The sequence below is a fragment of the Herpailurus yagouaroundi genome, unplaced genomic scaffold, assembly GCF_014898765.1.
Source record: "Herpailurus yagouaroundi ecotype Mexico unplaced genomic scaffold, PumYag 162, whole genome shotgun sequence".
Lineage (NCBI taxonomy): Eukaryota > Metazoa > Chordata > Mammalia > Carnivora > Felidae > Herpailurus > Herpailurus yagouaroundi.
In genome coordinates, this window is record NW_024412403.1 from 30,849,424 (window position 1) to 30,872,831 (window position 23,408).

The 23,408-nt window shown below is 36.6% G+C and overlaps 1 protein-coding gene across 19 annotated transcripts in view; it reads left to right on the forward strand.

Annotated features, from left to right (window-relative positions):
• The window catches only part of ROBO2 (roundabout guidance receptor 2), a 1,749,879-nt gene that overhangs the window by 1,165,853 nt on the left and 560,618 nt on the right, over positions 1-23,408 (forward strand). For all 19 annotated transcript variants that reach the window (XM_040484189.1, XM_040484188.1, XM_040484194.1 and 16 more), the window contains one exon: positions 22,370-22,696. In XM_040484189.1, the coding sequence (XP_040340123.1) occupies positions 22,370-22,696 (327 nt within the window). The remainder of the gene's footprint in view (positions 1-22,369; positions 22,697-23,408) is intronic.

Consider the following 23,408-nt stretch of genomic DNA (forward strand, 5'->3'; position numbering starts at 1 on the left):
GAAATGGAGGAAACTTAACCAGGCCTTTTGCTTCAGATTCCTCTCGGTCCTTTAGTCTTCAGAGAGAAAGACACACGTTTCCTTCAGGCATAGGGAGGTCACCTCTCCCATGACTATTTGAAGACCTGCTTCAGGGGAAGGTCGGGAAGTCCTTGGTGTTCTTGCCACTTCTCATATTCCTTCAGCATGAAATAATCAATACCAAATTGCCCTGTTTTGGAGTAGAATGTGCTGAACCCCATTGACTATTTAAAATTGATGATGCTGAAGTTTTGTTTTGTTTTGTTTTGTTTTGTTTTGTTTTGTTTGAGTAAGGGGTTTGATAATAGGGAGTTTCAAAGATAGTATTGGAACAGCTCATTTAAACAAACCAGTACTCTGTCCTGATGAATGTACTTAATGCTTCCTAAAATCTTGGGCCAAAAAAGCACAATACGCAGCACATTTGAAGTACATATTGTTGCTTTTTGAAAAATAGCACAGAATTTTGTATTATGTTTTGATAATCTTGAGTGCTGAGGATATAAATCTGTACAAGCAATTTAAATTTTTGGATTTCTCTTCTGTAACTCAAGGATAATTATACAAAGGTTGTACTGAGAATGAAATAAAATAATCTTTGTAAAGCACCTGGTGCCTATTCAACAAGATATAAGTATAGTGATCCTTGCTGTTATTATTGAATATTAGTGCTATTGAAAAGGAGTTAATATTTGTTAAATGTATGCATGTACCAGAGTAGTGTGCTAGGCACCAAAAATATGAAGTTAAATCTTGCAGAAGAAATAAGATCTATATAAATAAACAAAATTCTAGGACAACAATTGATAAGAATACTTCCTGTACTCTTATGTACAATTTACCAGCAAAACTAGTCAATTCTGGATTTAGTTCAGGTACATGATTGCTGGGATGGGGCTTGGCACTGAGAGGCCATTGGTAAAAGAGTAGACAGGAATGATTGGTATCAGCTGGGACTATGATCCCTCACCAAACGGACCTTCCAATCTTATCCAGATTTTCAAGTTTTGTTTTGTTTTTTTCCTTTAGAGTAGCATCTGGTCGTCTTTTTTTTTTTTTTTTTTAATTATATGAATACAAATACACTCTTTCATAAATACATATATGTATGTATGTATTCTTATTCATCAAGAATTATTTTTTTAATGTTTATTTATCTTATTTTTGAGAGAGAGAGAGAGAGAATGAGCATGTATACAAGTAGAGGAGGAACAGAGAGAAAGAGGGAGACAGAATCCAAAGCAGGCTCCAGGCTCCAACCTGTCAAACAGAGCCCTATGTGGGACTCAAACTCATGGACAGTGAGATCATGACCTGAGCAGAAGTTGGACGTTTAACCAACTGAGCCACCCAGGTGCCCCAAAGGTTATTCTTTGCTTTATCAGAGGTGTTGCATGGATGGGGTTCTCTTTGAGTATACAGGTGGCTCAGCAGAGTGCAGAATCATTCCTGCATGTTCTAGAATCTCTGCTCATTTCTATCTCTATATTCTCCTTGGGATAAGGATCATGAAAGTGGGCTTTTGATCCATACTTTTATAATTCTGGGTCAGTTATATGAGTTTCCTTGGCATTCAAAGAAACATATGACCTGTCTGCTTCAGATATTTTACTGCGCAGGAGAGAAAAAGGGTTTAATCAAACTGTCACGGCACAAGACTCTGAACTCCTTGAAGGTGGGGCTCCTTTCCTCTAGTACAGTGCTTAGCACATAGGATACAAGAATTATTAATTTTTATCATATAACAGACTTATGTTTTCATGGGACATGTTGTCTCAGGCACTTATCTAGATACTTTAAATATATTAATTATTTTCTTCCCCTAACATGGGGTAGGAGATATTATCATCATTATTTTACACCAGGTTACCAAGAAGGTTAGTAAGTTGCCTGCACTTACCCAACTCCTAGGTCTGGATCTCCAATTTGAGCCCAGACTCCATGTTCTTAAATGGCCCTGTCTTATATTCACATGCTGACTTAGAATTTAAGCAGTGTGGTTTACCTGGGTGATCTCATTTTATCGTCAACACAGTATATAGAAGCAGATATAATTTTCAACCCACTTTACAGAGGAAGCAATTCAGGCTAAGAACAGCAAATGTGAGCCTGAACTGGGTCCAGAAGTGGTTGCTTTTATCACTGAGTGGTTGTGTCACTCACTCTTTTCTGCTGAAATAGAGAAATGGATCACTCACTGTCTCTCATTGTCTGCTCCCCCAACCCCAGTTTATTTGTTCTGCCAATTTCTCAGAAGGTCCAATGTTGTTGTCCTCTGACTTCTCAAACTGTGTTTGTCTGATCATGAAGCCTTGTCTTTTTTATCTTACTCTAGTCAGAACTGAGGAAACAAATTCACTTTCTACTCTAATCCAATTGTTTATGTTTTGTTTTATGAAGGCATTTTGATACTTTTCTGTCTCATAATGTTAATGAGACTGATTTCTTAGACACTCTTCAGGCTAAGATAGACTATGTTCTAGATTTAATGGTTTTCTTGGCTAATCTTTCAGGTTTTTCTAATGGCAAAAGTTTTCTAAAGGATAATTTCTTATGTGGCCACATTGAGTATTGCAATATTCCTCTTCATTATGCCTTGAAGTTTGAAAAAAAAACAACAAAACAGACTTACAATATTATCGGGACACACTATGTAAAAAGTATGGCTATAAATTAATGAAATTAATCTCCTAAGTCTTACATGAAAATCAATTCTACCTGTAAGTAGTTCAATATAATGTTTGTTTTTATATGTCCTGGTCCTTTATTTATTTACATTTTTTCTTAATTACTCTGTGTTTCAGAATGATGTTTATTCCACAGGTAGTGCTGTCCAGTCTGCTCATAGGGGAACATTTAATTTGTGACATTAATTATGGATCACAGTGGAACTTCCATGGGAGTGAAAGTCAATGTTAGCCAGGGGCTGTATTGTTTATATCACATATGTTCTGGTGAATCAATTAGTGCAGACTTCTGAAATTCAGAAGCTTATTTTAAGAACATGTTTGTTAACCAAAATTCTGTTAACCACAGAATGACTTTGTGATTAATAGACAAAACTCCTCTAATCCCATAGAATGCAGAGGGTAGCTTTTAGGACCATGAACTATCAAACAATATTTTCACCTCACCTTTGTTAACCTAAAAACAAGACAGATTGAATTGCAAAGCTCATTTGACAAATGAGCACATTTTGCTCTCTTCCTATAGTTTTCTTCTCTTGGCTTTTGCGACCAGTGTTCCTTCCCAAGCAGTGTTATGCAAATGAACCAATTAATGATAGATAAAATGGTCTTCCTACCTCACAGAGTTTGTAACTGGAAGGGCAACACCGTAAGTCACGTACCTATTCAGTGGATTCTATAGGCCACTGCGAGGGTCTGATTAGCTTGACTGTGGAATACAATCGCAGAGGCATCTGCTCGGTTAATTTTGAGAGAAAATTTACCAGATGGAGGCTGAAGATTTAAGTGATTAGAAGGTAGTAGATTGGAATACAAATTGGATTAAGAGAAATTAGATTGATATAAATCGAATTGAGTCACAACAGTTTGTGTTGTTCGTACCAAGGGGCAGTGGATTATGGGAGAAGCAGATGCTCCAATGAGATAGGAATTAATGTGGCTTTGACAGTCCATCTGCGAAGGTCTGAATATCGAGTACATCCCTAATCTCTCTCTCCATTTATCAATGCCATAATGTTAATTAGTACTTCATTCATTAAGTTACTTACAGAAGAAAAAATCTCACCCTTATCCCCTCTCTGCTTGAGAATTTGTTATTCTGCCAAGAACTGGAAAGCTCCCTTCAGCTGAGCTAGCCACAGTTGACAGAGAGACCTGTGTCCTTTTCCTCATGCATACTCATGCCTATGCCTTTGGCATGAGTACCGTAAGCTTAAAATCTTTGCTCACGTGTTCCTCTTCATAAATATATAGTTATTTGAAGTCTGGCGTTAATAACTAGGCACAATTCCACTAAAAAAAGAGTGGCTATATTAATCCAATAATGTAATTATATATACTCTACGTTTTGGTTTTTATAAGATACTCACTTGAGTTATAAGTTTTATTTAATGACTTAAGTTTGACATTAATGCTGCATGTCAGATTCTTCCTTGAAGAGAAGAATGAGAAAAATTCTGTTCCTGTAATTCTGTGACTGTGTTTATACCTGTGTGTGTGTGCGTGTGTGTGCGCGCGCGCATGCGCATGTACTATTTATGTGCGAGTTTATAGAAAATCGCACGTTGCTGTTACTGTTGTCCATTTTGATATAAAGTATTTGGACCTGATCATTAGAGAAAAAAAGTTTGATGAAACAAAATTAAAAGAAACACAACACTTTAAGTGCTTAGGCTTATATTGGGAACATGACTCTTTAAAATCCAAAGGGTATTGACACAGGAACCTCAATATTACAGCACTGGACACAGCAGTGAAATTCAGCATCAGGCAGTCTGTCTTGGATCCCGTCCAAAGGAACTGAGCCAGTGGAGATCCAAAGGTGGTCTCCCTTGTAAGGTAGCCCAAGAGTATGGAATCTAAGGACAGCCATGCAGAAGTATCCCTGTATTAATAGCAATCAGGCAAATACAGCTTCTGAAGGCTAAAGCGATGAGATGGGCAAAAATGGAACATCGAATCCTATGATGCAAGAAGCATACCATTAAAGGTTGTGCCAAGTCATTCAGAAATAATCGTAGTACGGCAAATGTGGGCTGCCTGCCAGTGTGCAGGCAAGAAGAATTTCTATTTTTGCTATGTGGAGGAAAGCAGGGGCTTGTACAAAAGCGTATTAAGTGTTTTAAAATTTTTGGCTTAACAAAGAAATTCTATAGGCAATGTGCTCTTCGGGCAATGCTCTTAATGTAGGAATAAGATATATAGATAGAGATAGATACAGATAAAGATATAGATACAGATAGACAGAGATAGGTAGATATATAGATAGATATGTGCTATGATATATGATATATTTATATAAATGACCACTCCTCCCCCATGCTCACCTGAAGCTTCTACATCCTTCCCAGACTCCAATACAAGGGTAGTTTTTGGAGACACCCTTAATGTTGGCCAAAGAATCTGATGCTCATATTGTCTGCTTCAAAAATAACCTGCCCTCTAGTAGCCAGGATTGAGCCTGAGGTATGTCTGAATCCAGAATCTATGCACTTTCTGTTTAGGATCTTATATTTAAGCAGTGCATATGGCCCATCTTTCTAACTGTATACTCATCAGTGCAAGCTGATCATAATGAGAGAGTGTATCAAGCTGGATTCCAGCAAAATATAGAAGAAAGTAGAAAATCAAACGAAGATGTAAGCTTGCAAAACGTAAAGCGTAAAGCACAATTCCTTGTAGTAAAAAGCGATCCTCCAGATTTGTCTTTTGCTGTTGTGAGAGTATTCAATGCCACCTAGAAATAATTTAGTACTGAGGATCAGTCCCTTGTTCCTGTTTGTCGCTTCAGTTTTCAATTGTCAGCCATCTAATTGGGAGTCTTGTCTTTTATTAAGAACCATCAGTACATCAAGGTGGTGCTTATGGAGCCTGGCAAAGCCAGACATTGTGCTCTCATTCATGCCTTTGTTTCTGTGACTGATTATTGGGTGTTTAATACCTTGTTGAGCCCCAACGAGGATAATTAAAGGAATCACTTAGTTGTCAACTAATGACCATACAATCTCCCCATTTTTTTATGTTGATAGGCTTTAGACAGTGGATATAGTTTTGCCGTGAATTGTGTTTCAGTGTTTTTGCATACGTGAGTTCAAATCCCACATATCAGACATACAGATACTGAGGCTAGTGAATGCATGTCAAGTACATCAGTGCTACTACATGGTTTCATGTTATTTAATATTTATTTTTGCTAATCATCTCACAAACATTTTTCAGAAATTAATTTGCAACCCCTACTTACTAGGCAATATTTCTCTTTTATATTTAAAGGCACTCGAAAGCCAAATAGAAAAAATCAGCCAGATTTTATCGATGCTTGCGTCGTCACTTTTGGATGCGTATGAATCAGCTGTCCCACAGGCTTGCTTTCAGTACAGGTAGTTCAGATAGATATATCAGGTATAAACTACCTCCAGGAAATGGAGGCTTCTGCATCTCATTTTTTCCCCTTGCAGTTGACATATTTTTTCAAATTTTCAGTGAACTCAGAAATGGAGAGACACAGCCAACTTTTAATATAGTAAGTGATGTTCTGGCACCTTTGACTATAAATCAGTGTTGCAAAGACATTATGGAAGCATGAGGAAGCACTGTCCAAGTAAATGCAGAGCCCTGGCACGCTGGTTCAGAGTTTTGTGCTTCATCATAGGACTCACAGGGCAATTTGCTTAATCCTGGATGCAAAAGCTGGACTTACAAAAGTGCAATTTGTAAATCAGCTGGCCAAAGAAATGGATTTCTACTGGCCAAGGGAATGAGAAGAATTTAGAGTATCCCACGAATGTTTGAGATTTACTTGGCTAACCTACTTCTTTGTTTCTTTAAAGAAGTTATACCTAGCTCTCCGAAATCCTTATATATATTTTTCTGGATATGGAGTGACAAGGGAGAGGAATAGTATATACTTGGAACAGATAAACTGTGAAGTTTTTGGAATAATGATAGTGTGATGCAAGTCTAGAGAGGGATGGATGGGACTGAGAGGCAGATATAAAAATGAGAGAAAGAAGGAAGAACGGAAAAATCCATAGGAATCTATGCCTGAATGGATGTGAAAGAAATTAAAGAGTTAATCCTTCTAAGTGGGATTTCTAGCATGAGGGACCTGAAGTAAATGGGCTTATGTCAGAAAGAGGAAGGGCATGGGGTGTAGAACAAGGAGAGAGAGGTGAGGGATCTGTTTTGAGATTTATGGAATTTGAGACTCTAATTGAACATTCATGTGGGCAACTGGACCACCTTACCTGGAGACTTGACCCTTCTTGTCATATAAACGATACCTGTCATGGTGAATGGGGATGGGTTCCCTGTGGTAAGCATGGAAGAGAACAAGGCCTACATCACACAACTTGAGAGGCATTAATCGAGTCAGGAATTATTAGACTCAATTTAGACTTTTAGTTCAGTAGTTTACATATAACTCAAAGATATTTTTCCTCCCATTTATTCTGGAAGTTTGTAACACAACTAACCAATAACCATGTTCTGTAATTTTTTTTTATTTCATTTTATTAAAAAAAGTTAATCTTTATTTTTGAGGCAGAGAAAGAGAGAGAGACAGAATGTGAACGGCGGGGGGGCGGGGGGTGCGGGCAGAGAGAGAGGGAGACACAGAATCTGAAGCAGGCTCCAGGCTCCGAGATGTCAGCACAGAGCCCAATGCGGGGCTCGAACCCACGAACTGTGAGATCATGATCTGAGCCGAAGTCATATGCTTAACTCACCGAGCCACCCAGGCTCCCCTGTAATTTTTTTAAATGTCAGTTGTAGTTTGTTAAAGAACAAAGCACTGTTATTACTGGCTCCTATGAAAGTCCTCTCCCTACATGAAATGTTAATCAAACAACATTATACTCTTTAAAAATTCACGACTTTTTGGGGCACCTGGGTGCTTCAATTGGTTGAGTGTCCGACTTTGGCTCAGGTCACGATCTCGCAGTTCATGAGTTTGAACCCCATATTGGGCTCACTGCTGTCAGTGCAGAGCTCTCTTAGCATCCTATGTGCCCCCTTTCTCTACCCCTCCCCCACTTGCCTTCTCTCAAAAATAATAAACATTTTAAAAATAATAAATTCACATACTTTTCATTTTCTTCCAGATTTTCAGTTTCTGCTTGTTTATAAAATCCAACTTGTCAGAGTTTGATGTATTGAGTACTTGACGGTAAAAGCAGCTTCCTACATTTAAAAAATAGCACCCTAATCTAAGCTCTTGTTATTCTTGTCTTTCATAATTGCTATAACTCTATACATTTTTATTCCCCTGCCTGTCAATGTTTTCTTTTCCTTTAGCAAAATCCAAAATAATTCTATGTGTTCCACTCCTTTTGCTTTGTGAAAAGAAGGCATTTCATTTTGAGAGTGGCTAGATGGAGGTTAATTCCATATCCACATGGTAATAACCTGGGAAAACCAGGGGATGATCGGTTTCATTTGATCCTTCATCTGATAAGGCTTCAAAGTAAATGAACTGAATGGGAAATAACATTTTTCGTAAGTTTTCCAGAAACTGCAAATGTTTTTTGAGAGACCCAAGGAATTGAGTCTCTGATCTATTTCAGCGAAACATAATTCAACCAGAACATGATCATTTTGAAACGTTTATAACACTCTCATTCGCTGCTTTTCTCCATTCAGTCGAAAAACAAGTTCTTTTTTTCTCTATGCACACCAAATCTTTTAACTGAAAACTACACTTGGTATTTCTGTTGCAGTAATGATGTTATCTGGTGGTCATTTTGCTCTGAAACAGAAGATATCCCTTGAAAGGAAATTTAAAGTTTTATTAAATCACTCACTTTTTAAAGGCATCAACAGATACTGTAAATAAAGAAAAATGAAGACAAAGTAGGCCCCTTGAATGAAAGGTATACTGATGATTAAGGTAACTCATATTCTTTATCTAATAGACTAAAGCAACTCTGATTTCCAGTCTAAATTTAACCAACCATTTGTATAGCCTTACAACAGATGTCATATCAAATTCATTATGATTTACTAAATAAAACTGGATAGAATGTTTTTCTTAAAGAGATTAACTGAAGTTTATATTGATTCTTTAATTCAATGCATAAAGTGAGGCACAAAATGCTGGCTTGAAATTTTTCTACAATATTCTAAAGATTTAAACACATATTTAATTCCAAGCTTAAGAGCTATTTGCAGCTGATTAAACATGGCCTCTTTTTCAACCTATTCTGGATCAAAATTTTGTCCAGCGTGTTTTTCGTGGAGTAAACACTTTAAAGGTGAATTTTAGTGTGTATCCTGCAAATAACTCTGCAGAAATGTGATGCTGTCGCTTCCATTCAGTTTGGTCAACTGTGAAAACCCATTCACTCTGAGTGTGACAGTGAAAGACAAAGCGATAAGTACAAGTTGTATTCAGCTACCTCTATAAACTGCCTTAACTCTCCAAGGTACAGGCTTCAGAAAAAGAATTCCAACCTGCCATTCCACAAAACAAAAAAAAACCCTGAATATAATATAGCCGTTCCCACCATTTGAGAGAAAATCTTTCTTTTCATCTTTGGGATCACTGTACTCATCATTGACTTGAGTCTTTTGTTGCAAGAGGTTTAGCCTTATTTTAAAGGCACACAATTTCATAAAATTGTAATATTTTGCTTTAAAAGGAAGAAAAGGAAGAAAATGAGTTTGTTTTAACCACCCCTTTAAACCCCTGGCAAGTTAATTTCAGACAGTATTCTAATAATATTCCTGTAACAGGAATATTATTAAGGTTAATAATGAGTGAACCTAACTCATATTATTGTGCCTTCGAAAGATGTCTTTTGATATTCTTTTATTCTCTTTAAACTTATGATCAAAAGCAACCCTGAAATAGAAGCTTCCCATGTATTTACCACACATTGGTTTTAAGATTTTTATAAAGAAAAATAATTGATAATGGTATAATCTGTTTCAAGAAAATATTTAAAGGGGTACAAAGAATTATTAGGCACTAATATTTAATTAAATATCAATTACTATAATCCACAAATAATTTCTTTAGCATGCCAAGGTAGTAATGTCTGGTACTAAAGTTTCAGGTATACAATTTGTAACGAATCACAGTAGTAGGAGCTTTCTTAAGCTGTTATAGAGGCTTTTTTAAGTCAAAATCTATGTATCTAAATATAGCTCCATTAACAGAATGAAAAAAGGAATATATTTATTCATGAATTTAAATTACATATTGACTTAGCACCTAATATTTTCATCTTTAAAGTTTATTTATTTTGAGAGAGAGAGAGCATGAGCAGAGGAGGGGCAGAGGGAGGGAGAGAGAGAGAATCTCCCACCGACGGTGCAGAGCCAGCATGGAGCTTGCACCCACAAACTGTGAGATCATGACCTGAGCTGAAATCAAGAGTCAGATGCTTAACCGACTGAGCCACCCAAGCACCCCTCATCTTTAAAACTGAGTACAGTATATGACAAATGCAAGCCCAGAATTGTTGAAAACATGAAGCCTTCGGGGAAATGTAGGTAGGGTGTATCATTCAGAATGACCTTTAATTGGTAGGTAGGAACAAGCAGTAGTAACAAATCATGGTACAGAGATGGGAAGAAGCTGTATTTTGAATGACATACTATTGCATTAAAAAAGACCATTTTGTGGATGGTAGCCCTTTGTTTTTATAGAGCCATAGATTCCTTTGAGTATAGTGAGAGAGTTTATCCTACTAAAAAATTTACACTTTATACTAACATTAATTAAGTAAGCCTTTACTGAGTGCTTACTTTGTGCTTTGCACATGGAAATAAATCATTCAGCCTTCTCAGCAATGTTATTAGATAGGTCCTGTTATTAGATAGGTTTTATAGATAAGGAAAACAACATGTGGGGAAGGTAAGAAACTAGCCTGCATTCACAATCCGATCCAGCACCTGGATAAGAGCAATTTTAAGTCAGAGTCCTCTTGTTAAGAGAGTCTCTATTAACTGCCAAAGATGTACCTTATAAAAAAGGCACGTGCACAGATGTTCACAAAAATTTGCATCCAATTTCTGACCTCTCCTCTCTGCCATTCCACATGAGCCCATCTGTGGCTTAAGAACCATATCAAAAAATGATAATAGAGCAATGCCGTGAGATTCATATGTTAGGCCAACTTCTTAAGTATAACTACAGCTGGCTTTTGAACAACATGGGTTTGAACTTGCACAGGTCCACTTATACCCATTTTTTTTTGTTTTGTTTTGTTTTGTTTTGTAATGCTCTGGCTATAAAAAGCTTTGTTGTTTGCACCTGATCCACGTTTTGCTCGAGGGTTCCAGAGGGGTTAAAAAGCTTCCCCGTGCCTGCAAGGAGGGGCTCAGTCAGAGGCTCTGACACCAAGAGGGATATCAAAGGGGCTCCCCAAGAGCCACTGGGCTCTTGAGGCTCCTATGCATTCTTGAGACAGCCTTTGAAAACGCTACTCCCCCAGCCCAGGGTCAGAGCCTGCCAGCCAGCCTGTGGAGGTTAGTCAGGTGGTTACCATCTTCTTGATGTTTTACTCCTTCAACCAGGAAGTGATTCTCCAGGAAGTCAAAGAGGTGGAGGTTTGCATGGCAGAACCCAGGATGTGCAGATACAAAAGGACTTAGTTCAGATTCTTCTTCAGGACCATGGTGGCTTCCACGGCACCCTGGGTTTTACCGATTTATATTGGGACAGCTTTTGCACTTCCTAGGGGAGCGCACAGCTGCTGGGCTGATTTTGCGTTTTCAAGAGACACTTGACACCCTTGAGATTCCCTCGGCCAGCCCCCAAATAAGTGGCACTTGTCCTCCTGAGCCACTTATGGTCAAAATAGAAACCCAGAGAGAGGTAAGTGTAGGAGGGCCACAGATACATGTTGACCTGAGGGTTGTTTGTGGCCCCTATTTCAGTGGACTAATTTTGATGAATATGGGAGCTCGTGGTTGGTCGGCAATAAGGAGCTAAGCTCAACAAACAAACCGACAAAAACAAAACCCCCAAAAACATTGTTGACCTGTCTGGGAGGCAGAGGATAGCTGAGAAGATGGTTCTGAAGGCTGTGGCTAGAAAAGAGGTTGGAGGGTAGTCGGAACGTGGAAGAAGGGCATCTCAGGGTCTTTCTATCCAAACACTGTTGAAGCAAAAGACAGATTCATCATAAATGAATTTCCCTTCAGATTTTCTTAATGATAGTTTGTTTACTTTATTTTACTTTATTATAATAATATAATATAAAATACGTATAACATAGAAAATATATGTTAATCCACTGTTTATGCTATTGGTAAGGCTTCCAGTAAACAGGAGACTAGTAGTAATGAAGATTTTGGAAAGGCAAAAGTTATACATGGATTTGTGGATTTTTGACTACGGGGTCGACAGAGTTAGAGAGTCAGAGTCTACAGCTCCCTCCTCAAGTTGTTTAAGGGTCAACTGTAGACTGTCTATTGGAAGTGAACAAGGCTCAAATCATTGTGTGCATTAGACACGAGACAGCTAATACGTGGCTCGTGGCAGTTGTAATTTTTTGGGTAATGCTTTAGCAATTATTCTCTTAAGAAATTTTCTGAATTGTACTAATAGTTTCAATTTTATTTTTAAAAAATCTTTAGTGTACTATATGGTAAAAGAAGTTTGCAATATTGACTAGGTCACTGAATCTCAATTTAAGTTTATAATAAAATAGTTAGGTTAGAGGAAAATATATCACGAGTTCTACACAATTAGCAGAGACTAAATATTTAACAAAGTTTAGCATGCATGTAAAATATGAGTGCTGTTAGGAATGTTGTTTTCTGATGCTGACACTGGGGGCTTTGGAATCTATAGTTACACTGATTAACACTATTGCTACAGAATTTTCAAAATATATTGCTTAAGAAATAAAGTAGAAGGTTAAATGTTATCACTCCATTGGAGCTTACATAAAACAAATGCCATATTTTTGAAATAAGTTCATAGTCTCCATCAAATATATGTTGATGTTTTTAGAAAATTAAACATCGTTAAACATTTTAATGAGTTTGGAAATTGTCCCATTGCATATCTCTTATAAATTATGTCTAATGAAATTTTGAAACCACATTGAAATATTTTAAATATGATGATAAGAAGATGAATTTCAAGGATATCTTCCTGGAATAGAGTTTGCTTTGTCATTGTAAGGCAAATCTACATAACCCATGAAAACCTCTGATTTGGTGGCAAATCACTCTTTAAAGAATGCTTTCAACCATGGTAAGGTGTAGCAAATTGATTTGAAATAGTATTGGATGAGTGTCCAGGTAAATACCTTGGCTCCACACTGACTTGTTGGAAAATGAATTCATAAAGTAGGCAATTAATTTGTTATTTCTCCAGAGGAAATCACTCCTAAAAATTTACTGAAAACCTTTCAGGTTTGTGGTTTCAAAATGTCTCTGCAATGTTGTAGAGATATCCCCATGTGTCTACTCCTGGCTTCAGTTTCTTTCGGCGACTGGTCTAACTTTCCCAAACAGTCATGCCTTCCCCTGTATGTTTGGGGCTGTGTTGCCTAGATCCACCTTCTCAGGTGAGGTCGGCGGCTCAGTGCATTGGATTTAGGCAGCCAGAAAATGTGTAATAAAAAGCAATTAAAACTTACATGCTGAAGGTACTAAATAACGTAAGGAGGTGGAGGAAGAAAATATGGAAAATGTGTTCCACTTTTAGTATCTTCAGCAATTTCTTTTAAGAGTACTTAAATAAAGCCCTGACATACACTTGTGAAATTCAGGGAAAAAGTTTTATGAAATCTGTCTCAGTTGCTTTCCCCTAAAATAGCAACCTGTTTACCCTGAATAAGGAAAGAATGTTAAATATCTTGACTAAGGTTGTATTTTACATAATTCATAAAATATTTACTTTTAAGATAAGCATCCCTATCTTAGCTGTTGGTTTTTGTTTAAGATGACTTTTAGAACCATGTATTTATTGGCCATGGAAATAAATTTCATAGAAATGTAAGAATAAATTACAAGGGTTACATGAGCTAGTTTTTAAACAAAAGTTTTTAAAGCATTGTTAACTTTTGGAGCATTCCCTAAGAAAACATTTGATTAGCCATTTCTTTTGATAGACCTATCCAGGCAAACTTTCTAATTTATATTTTATTAAAAGTATGAGCATTAATCTACCTCATGTATCTTTAAAAATTTGCTCTGTGCTAGTAAATCTAAGCCTGCTACCTGTTATCTTCTCTTGTCGTTATGTCCATTATGATGTGACAGCCATTGTCATGTTATGAAACAATGAATTTGTAGGAGTTTACTGTTCCATTTGCCTCAATTTTAGGATGACAAAATAGTGTTATAAGAAAGTTTAGGTAACTTGCTTAAGGTCATATACCTAATGCATACAATGACGGGGGCCCCCCGGGGGGGAATCAATTAAGCCAAAACAAAAATAAACTGAAATCTAGTGCTTGGTTGGGACTTTCCATTTTAAATTTCCAAAAAAATATGGCTAAGAAAGAGACATAATGGACAAAGAAAACTCATCCTAAAAACAGAGCTTGTATTCCTAGATATGGTAACTATAGTTCTTGTAGTCTCAGTTTTGGAGAAAAACTTCAGTTCTTTGGTTCTCTATTTCTTTTTTCTTCTCATCTGTAATGTGGGGATTTGAGATGAGAGGGTCTTTCGTGGCTTCATCTTCTTCCTGTTGGGCCTAGAAAACTGGATAATGGGGATGCTGCTGGATGCCATTGTGCATAACTGAAACTTCCAGAATCAAGGTTACCTGTTAAGTTTGACAAGAAACATCTTTTATACTTGTCACTTCCCATTCATATACTTTGCCCTTTAGTTTTATGACATTGAAAAGCCATACAGAAATTTTATAGGAAATAAGTAGTTTTTGGAGTTCTCAATTTTAATTTAAACTCATTTTTAACATGGTACTGCTGTGCTTCCAGAAGGAATGAGAATCTTATAAATTTATTTAATTCATTGCCAAATCAGGTCATCTCCTGAGAGAGTTTTACTAAGGTTAAATGGATAAAACAGTTTTTGTGTTTCCTAAATATTGACTTGCTCACCACATCCTATCATATATAGGACTTACATGGGGGAAAAATGATCTGTTTCCCCCCTCCCTCATAAAGGAAGTATACTAGAATTTATTCATCATGAAGAATTCAAGGATAGAAAAGTTACAAGGACAGACTTGATGGAGTGATCAATTCCATTTCATTACAAATTATGTTAGCTCACTAATCAGTGTGGATGGAGTTTATAGTAGCACTGAGATATGTTGCTTTCCATGGAGAAAATTTTGATAGGATTTATTTTGGCAAAATAGAAAGCAGTAACAACTCATTTTGAAATCTAGTATAAAGGGATCAACCTGGTCTATCTAAAATTTACCGTGCAGAAAAACATTAATGCAAGAATGACCTCAGAAAACATCAACTCTTAGCATTGTGATTAGGGTTTTAAGGAGGAAATATTGGGGGGGGGGGGATCTTTGTTTATAGAAGAGAAACAAAAAATAAGGTGCTCACTACATGTCCTGGTAGTCTATGTGTAATTTCTTTTCATCATCCAAACTGGCTGATGCGTCATTTGGTATTCTGATTTGCACCTGGTAAAGTGAAGCATAAATATTTGCTGGTTAATAACCCATATCCCTTTTTCCTTCCACAATGACCTCCTCCTCAATGTGATGGGTCAGGAAGCCTTGATTTTTTCATGTAGCACTATGCACCTCTCTGAGGGAGGGAAAACTTCAGGAAGTGTCTCTGGTCACATTCAAAATTTGAGTAATCAGAGAGGACCTTGCTGGCTTAGTCTTACTAGGATTTTTTTTGAAAATATTCATAACTGTCTTAATGCTTTGTTAGAGGTCAAAATCAACCTTAGCTTGACAATAGCCAGACCTCCAGGATCCTGTAAGTCTTCTTTAACGTATGAAATTCCTTTAGAGACTTCCTTTATCTCTACCTGCATACCCCCAACTTAAACATGTATAATCAGTCACTCCTCACAATCAGAGTGCAGCTCTCTCTGCCCAAGTGTCCTATCCCTATGCTTTAATGAAGGTACTTTTTGCACACACACAAAAGAAAACAACAACAGCAAAACACATGGTTATTATTAACTAGGAGATAGTACTGTGTCTGTTTTTAGGGAAAAACAACAACAGATGCTGCAAAGAAATTTGGCTGGAGGGAGTGTATTTGCCAAGAATTTCTTCTGCCTTTTAAAAAAAAAATCAGAAAAGTTTGTGTTGTTTAACTTGACCAGATATGACTATATAGTGAAAAGTATAGCTTTTACTATGAGTGAAATATGAGTGAAAAGTAAAGCTTAGTTCAAGGAAATACTATACTCTAAGTGAACAATGAGGAAGGAGCAATTTACCTCTGAAATGAATTCAACAAGTGTTCTTCTAGGTGCTTTATTCTCTTTTATTATACTGTGTAATTGAAGTCACTCTAAAAACAAAAGTTACTCTAGCACTCACTGAGTAATATATATTTAAATAAATATATATTAAATATATTTATAAATACATTTATGAGTTAGGATTTTATACTTCTACTCCAACTCTCTAACATTTGAAGAGCAAATAAACTACTCAGTTTGTTTTTTTATTAAATATTTTACCAACGATCATTTCAAAATCATTGTTTGAGAATCCCTGAGAAGCAGAAAAAATCCATTATGTAATTTTGGGTGCTTAGAACCTCATTCAAAGATGCTTCTGCATGCACCTGACTAATTTGTTGCCAGGTATAAGTCATGACTTTCCAGACCAGTTTAGACCAGGTCAGAGGGCATGACCTTCTCCTGGTCAGCACCAAAAATGAGTGTCTTACATCTCTTCCATTTGTAACTTCTGATGCTTCTTGTTCACTGTAGGGACCAAGAATCTGCATTTTAAGGAGATATCCCAGGTAATGCTGATGCTGGTAGTCTGAGAATTATGTTTTGAAAACCAAGGAAAATGTGATTAGAGGCATCTATCTGACTCATTTCAGTCAAACTTAGAGGAGGGTTTTGGAATTAGGGTAGTTGTAATGTGCGTTCTTTACTTATTCTTACATCCAGTTTTTAAGAATCCTGAATATTTTGGATTAAAGGTCTTAAGTTCTAATTCTGTTTCTGTTAGCTCTTTAATTATGAACAAGTCACTTGGCTGTTTTATAGTTTACTTTCATGGTTAGCCACGATAAACATTTGGATGTTCATCTTTAAGTCCCTGTGACTATTTTCTGTTTCTGTTTTTTTTTTTTTTTTTTTTTAAATAAGAAATGAAGAAAGTTGAATAAAATGCTTTTAATTAAAACTTGACTGGGGTGCCTGGGTAGTTCTGTTGGTTAAACATCCGACTTCAGCTCAGGTCGTGATTTCAGTTCGTGGGTTCGAGCCCTGTGTTGGGCTCAGTGTTGATGCCTGGTTCAGATTCTGTGTCTCCTTTTCTCTGCCCTTCCCCTGCTCATGTTCTCCCTCTCTCTCTATCTCAAAAATAAATAAGCATTAAAAATTAAAAAAAAAAACACGTGACTATGTGATTGTCCTATTAATAATTGAAATAAAAAGGTGTCTAGACTTGCTGCAAGTAAAGTTAGAATTGCAGGTAAATCTGATATTTTGCTTAGCCAATCTGTTCGTATAAGAATCCCAAATAATTACATGAGCAATATTAACACTGCAGTCAAAGTTGTTTTTTTTTTCCCATCTGAAATCTGGAGAAAACAGTTTTATGATCCTATATAAAAGAAATATAAGTGAAAAAATTAGTTATTAATGGAAAGTGACAAACAGGTACTCTAAAGCAGATTGGCAAACTTTTTCTGTAAAGTATCAGCAGATATTTCCAACGTTTTAGGCCACATGAGGTCTCTTTCCTCTTCTACCTTCTTTTTAATTGTTCCTCCTTCTCCTTAGTCTTCTAACAACACTAAAAATGTAAAAACGTTCTTAGGGGAGAGCCATGCAAAAACTGGTTACAACAATGCTTCTCAAACTTTGCCTGCAGAGGCATCCCTGAGGGGGTGCAGATTTTGATTTTGTAGGTCCTGGGTTGGGCTGGGAGTCCTGTATTTTCCAATTTGCCTTTGGATGTCAAAGTTCAACAGTTTTCAGGACACTTCATGTAAAGTACAGCCCCCTCTACTGTTCAGTATTGAATCCCCATTAAGTTTGGCTGACAACTCAGCTGTCTTTTTTTTTTTTTTTTTTTTAAACGAGATAATTGGGTTATTTGGCCCAATAATGTAGCATACCTAGTAGTTTGGTGGTCCTTCCTAATTTTAAAGACCCAGACCTCTTTGCAAATTTGATGAAATCTTTGGTCCCCTCACAATTCTCCTTTTCTGCCCACACAAGAGTACCCATTTTTGTACAGTTTTAAAGAATTCACTACCTACCTAAAGCTTATCTGTCTTAAGGTCACTGCTATATTGCATAATGTCTGAATTTAAGGGAGTTCAGAATTAATCCCCTCAGTTTTAATAACATCTTAAAATTTAGATATATTTCTGTAGATCTACATGTCTGTCTTTGTTTGTGTATCTATCAACCTATATGGTGAAACCTTTCAGCTTTATTTTATGCCCTGTTGGATATTGCTGACCTGATGATTATATTTCAAAACAAGAATTATAAATGAAGATAATAACCTAATTGTTGGCATGGGTGAACATGAATTCTTACCCCTTATGTTAAGCTTGTTCACAATGCCTTACCCATAACTTTTTAAAAATTGCTTTACTGAAATAATTTATATGCCACATAACTCACCTATCGAAAGTGTGCAATATGATAGCTTTTATTATTATCACGGAGTTGTGCAACCATCACCGTAATCAGTTTTAGAATATTTCATCACCTCCAAAAGATACCCTGATACCCCTTCACGTCCAACTCCTATTCCCCACCCTAGATAATGACAAACCTGCATTGTGTCTCTATTTTCCTCTTCTGGACATTTCATATAAATGGTGTCATGTAATATGTGGCCTTTTGTGATAAGCTTCTTTCACTTAGTATAATGGTTTTAAGGTTCATCCATGTTGTAGTGTGTATAAGGACTTCATTCTTTCCTCACTGCTGAATAATATACCATTATGTGGATGTACAACATGTATTAGTCAGTTGATGGACATTTGGGTTCTCTCTTTTTTTTGGTTATTATGAATAATGCTGTTATGAACATTACATTAGACTCATGTACAAGTTTTTGTGTGGCTATAAGGTTTCCTTTCTCTTGAGTTATATCCCCAGAAGTCGAATTGTTCGGTCATATGTTAATTCCAAAATTTTTGAGAAAATCTAGAATATTATCCGAAGTGGCTGCACCATTTTACATTCCCACCAGCAATGTATGAGGCTTTCAGATTTTCCACATCCCTGGCAATACTTGTTATTTTACTTTTTTTTTTTTTCATTATTGCCATTCTTCTGGGTGGGAAGTATGTCTCACTGGAGATTTTGATTTACGTTTCCCTAGTAGTTAATGATGTCAAGAATCTTTTCATGTGCTTATTGGCCATTTGTCTGGCTTTGTTTGCAAAATATCTATTTCAAATCCTTTGCTTATTTTAAAATTTGGTTATTTGCATTTTTTTGCATTTTTTTTATTATGCTATTAGTTCTTTATATTCTAGGTATAAGTCCCCTATCAGCTATATGATTTGCAGATATTTTCTTTCTGATTCTGTGGGTTGTCTTTTCATTCTTTTGATTCCCTCCCCCCCCCCCACCCAAGCACAAATATTTAAATCCAATGAGTCCAATTTATCTGTTTGATTTGTTGCCTGTGCTTTTGGTGTCCAAGAAAGTTTTCCTTAACTCACGGTCATGAAAATTTGCTCTTATAATTTCTTCTAATGGATAGTTTTACCTCTTCCATTTAGATTGTAGATGTCTTTTTGAAGTTTTTATAACAGTGGGAATACAATGACTAGAAGAATATCCGAGGGTGACAACACCAGATTGGGTTTACATATGCTATAGTGATTAATGGGTAAAATTCTCTGAGGGCTTATTGGACATGCTGGATTCTAGGTGTAAGTGCTAAGGGGGCTAGATATTTTGCCTTTTTTCCTTTTATAAGTCCATTATTTTCTATTTTATTTAATAAGTATTTGTGTATTTTAGGTTCTTTGCAGGCCTTATCTGGGCCAACTGCCAAATAAGGTGGGGAACTATTTGATAAAGTGAAGAGCACTCTAATACCATGATGATTGACTTGCTTAGCTTTAATAACAGAACAACTTTGACATAGGGGGGCTGCAGATAAGTTCACGTGGCAAATTAGAGAACAAGAAAGGTATCTAAACAAGGTGATTGTAGCCTATATGCCTGTTACATGAAGAGTAAGATTAACTGTTGTTCCATTTTAGGATCAGATTGTATGGCTCTGAGACCAGATCTTTGCATTTGGGAATATGTTACTGATTTGCTACTGTGATTAGACATTCATATTTAAATACTTTGAGATCTTTTCTGATTGTTTCTTTTTTTTTTTTAATTTTTTTTTCAACGTTTATTTATTTTTGCGACAGAGAGAGACAGAGCATGAACGGGGGAGGGGCAGAGTGAGAGGGAGACACAGAATCGGAAACAGGCTCCAGGCTCTGAGCCATCAACCCAGAGCCTGACGCGGGGCTCGAACTCCTGGACCGCGAGATCGTGACCTGACTGAAGTCGGACGCTTAACCGACCAAGCCACCCAGGCGCCCCGATTGTTTCTTTTAAAAATACATCTTACTTTTTATATTCTTGAAATTCCTCATTTGCTTTTGTGATCCAGTATTTTCAATATATATATAACCTTCTTTGTTATTGTGATGCACAAGGTGATTACCTGTCCATATTTATATGCTTTGGGTTTTTTTTTAGTGCGTTAAAAAAAAAAAATAAATTCTGACCTTTGTACTCTTTTGCTTTAGGTACCCAGCACTTGTAATGTTTAAGTTCCTTCTTGGATCTGATGAGATAACAAATTGTATTCAACAACCTTGGGAAGTTAATATTTCTCAGATTTATTTATTTTTGAAGCTGAAATGTGCTAATATTAGATGATTGGTTGGAAAATGTTAAAACTTGTATCTAGACTATCATTATGGCCTCAGACATGGTTATTTTTTTTAAGTTTATTTATTTATTTTGAGAGAGAGAGCACTAGCAGGGGAAAGGCACAGAGAGGGTGAGAATCCCAAGCAGGCTCCACAGTGTCAGCACAGAGCCTGATATGGGGCTCGCTCTCACAAACCAAGAGATCATGACCTGGGCTGAAATCAAGAGTCTGACACTTAACTGACTGAGCCACCCAGGCACCCCAACTGACACGGTTATCTCTTTCACCATCCCTGTTAGATTTATGCGCAAGAGCTGGTAAGACCCTTTCACAAATAATGGCCAGTGACACCTTATAAACTAAAAATATATAAAACAACACATTATGAAAATTTTGATCTCAAAATACCAACAGGTTGTTTTCTTCCTATTTTTTCTACCACTTAATGGCTCCCCTTTCATTGTACTTACAAGGAAGTCATTGGTGCCTACAACTCTTCCTGACTCTATGGTGAGATAGCAGATTCTATCAAGGGTTATTTTTATGGTATGCCTCTGTCTTCTTTTTTCTACCTTCAGCATCATTTCTCAAAGTCAAGTTCTTTTTATTGTTCTCCAGAATAGTTAAGTAACTTTCTCCTTTTGCCTCCATTGCTCTTTATCTTTTATACTGCGCACCAAAACTATCTAATACAGATAGTCATGTCACTGCCCCCTCAAAATCTGTTAGCCATATAGAATGAAGATCACAATCCTTAGCATGTTATTTAAAGCCTTCTTTTCTGGGCTCCAAAACTACCCTTCACCCCCACCTGCCATATCAATTTCCTCCCTGATTATGAAATATATTATTTATGCATATTCTCTCATGTTCTCACATTGTTTCTTCAATTTGAATGTCTTTTCCCCTCTATTTACATAGTTTTATTCTTTACAGCTCAATTAAATGTCACCTTTTTGGGGGAGGCCTCATAATCCAGTTAAAGTTAACATTTCTTTTTCCACTCTCTTCCTGTAATGCATTTCTTGGACCTCCATGCAACATTTATTTTATTTTAATATAATGATTTATACTTGAATTCCTCAGTCATATATCCCTGAGTTCAAATCCTGCCTCATCAGCTTATTTCCTCTACATTTCTGGGAAATTGATGTCATTTCCTGAGATGCTTCCTTATCTGTTAAATTGAGTTAATATTTGTATATAATTTGTTATCTTTTTATGTTAAATCTGATGACACAATGCCAGTATGATACACTGCATTGTATATTCTAGATAGTTGCCCACTTGGCTTTGTCCCCCAGTAGATAGTAATCACTTCAAGGATAGGAGATTAATCTTACTCTTCTTAACACCCAACAGAAAATCTCATATTCTCTTTTACTTTTGCTTGTCACAATTCATGGAAAATTTAAACCTAACTCATCAGAATTAACATATTAATGCAATGGTATATTATCACATTCTGCAAAGGACTGGCAACGACTTAGGAGCTGCATCAAGAACCACAGAATGAAGCATGAATAAAATAGTAATAAGGGCATTTTGAATAATTGGGGATTTCAATGTGAACCTAAGCCAAACAAGAGCTATAGATAAGGAAATGTTAAAGCTTGTCTTCATTCTGTCCTGTTTGTAGGATCTCGTCTTCGCCAGGAAGACTTCCCGCCACGGATTGTGGAGCACCCTTCAGATGTCATTGTCTCTAAGGGAGAGCCCACCACTTTGAACTGTAAGGCAGAGGGCCGGCCAACGCCCACCATTGAGTGGTACAAGGATGGTGAGCGGGTGGAGACTGACAAGGATGATCCCCGGTCTCACAGGATGCTTCTGCCCAGCGGATCCTTATTCTTCTTGCGCATTGTACATGGGCGCAGAAGCAAACCTGATGAAGGAAGCTACGTTTGTGTTGCAAGGAACTATCTCGGTGAAGCAGTGAGTCGAAATGCATCTCTGGAAGTGGCATGTAAGTAAACACAATGAATCTTATAAATGGCGTGCACTTTAACTTTGATTTATTTTTAGTAAGCTTTGATTTGTCCCTGTGGCTACTTAATACCTAAAGAAGAAAAGTCAACACACTGTGCATAATTTTACTTTGCCTTCTCCAAAGAAAGCTGGTCAAAATAATGTCAAGCTATGGTATTACAGTAAATTTATTTATATTGAATCAAAGTGGAAATTATGCTTTTCCATTAAAGCAAAGTGGCAATGATGCTGATATTTAAAATTGGAATTATTAATGAAAGATATAATCAAGTATTAAAGTCAGCCATTTATTTATTTATTAAAAAAAACTTTTTTAATGTTTTTATTTATTTTTGAGACAGAGAGAGACAGAACATGAGCAGGGGAGGGGCAGAGAGAGAGGGAAACACAGAATCTGAACCAGGATCCAGGCTCTGAGCTGTCAGCACAGAGCCTGATGTGGGGCTCGAACTCACAGACTGTGAGATCATGACCTGAGCTGAAGTCGGATGCTTAACCGACTGAGCCACCCAGGCGCCCCGTAAAGTCAGCTATTTTGAAATGCAAAATTTATGTCTAATGTGGCCTCAAATATCGGGCATAAATCCAGTATTTTATAACTGTTTGTGTTACTTATCTATATATAGCGTATTATGTTATGTTATATTATATTATATTATATTATATTATATTATATTATATTATATTAT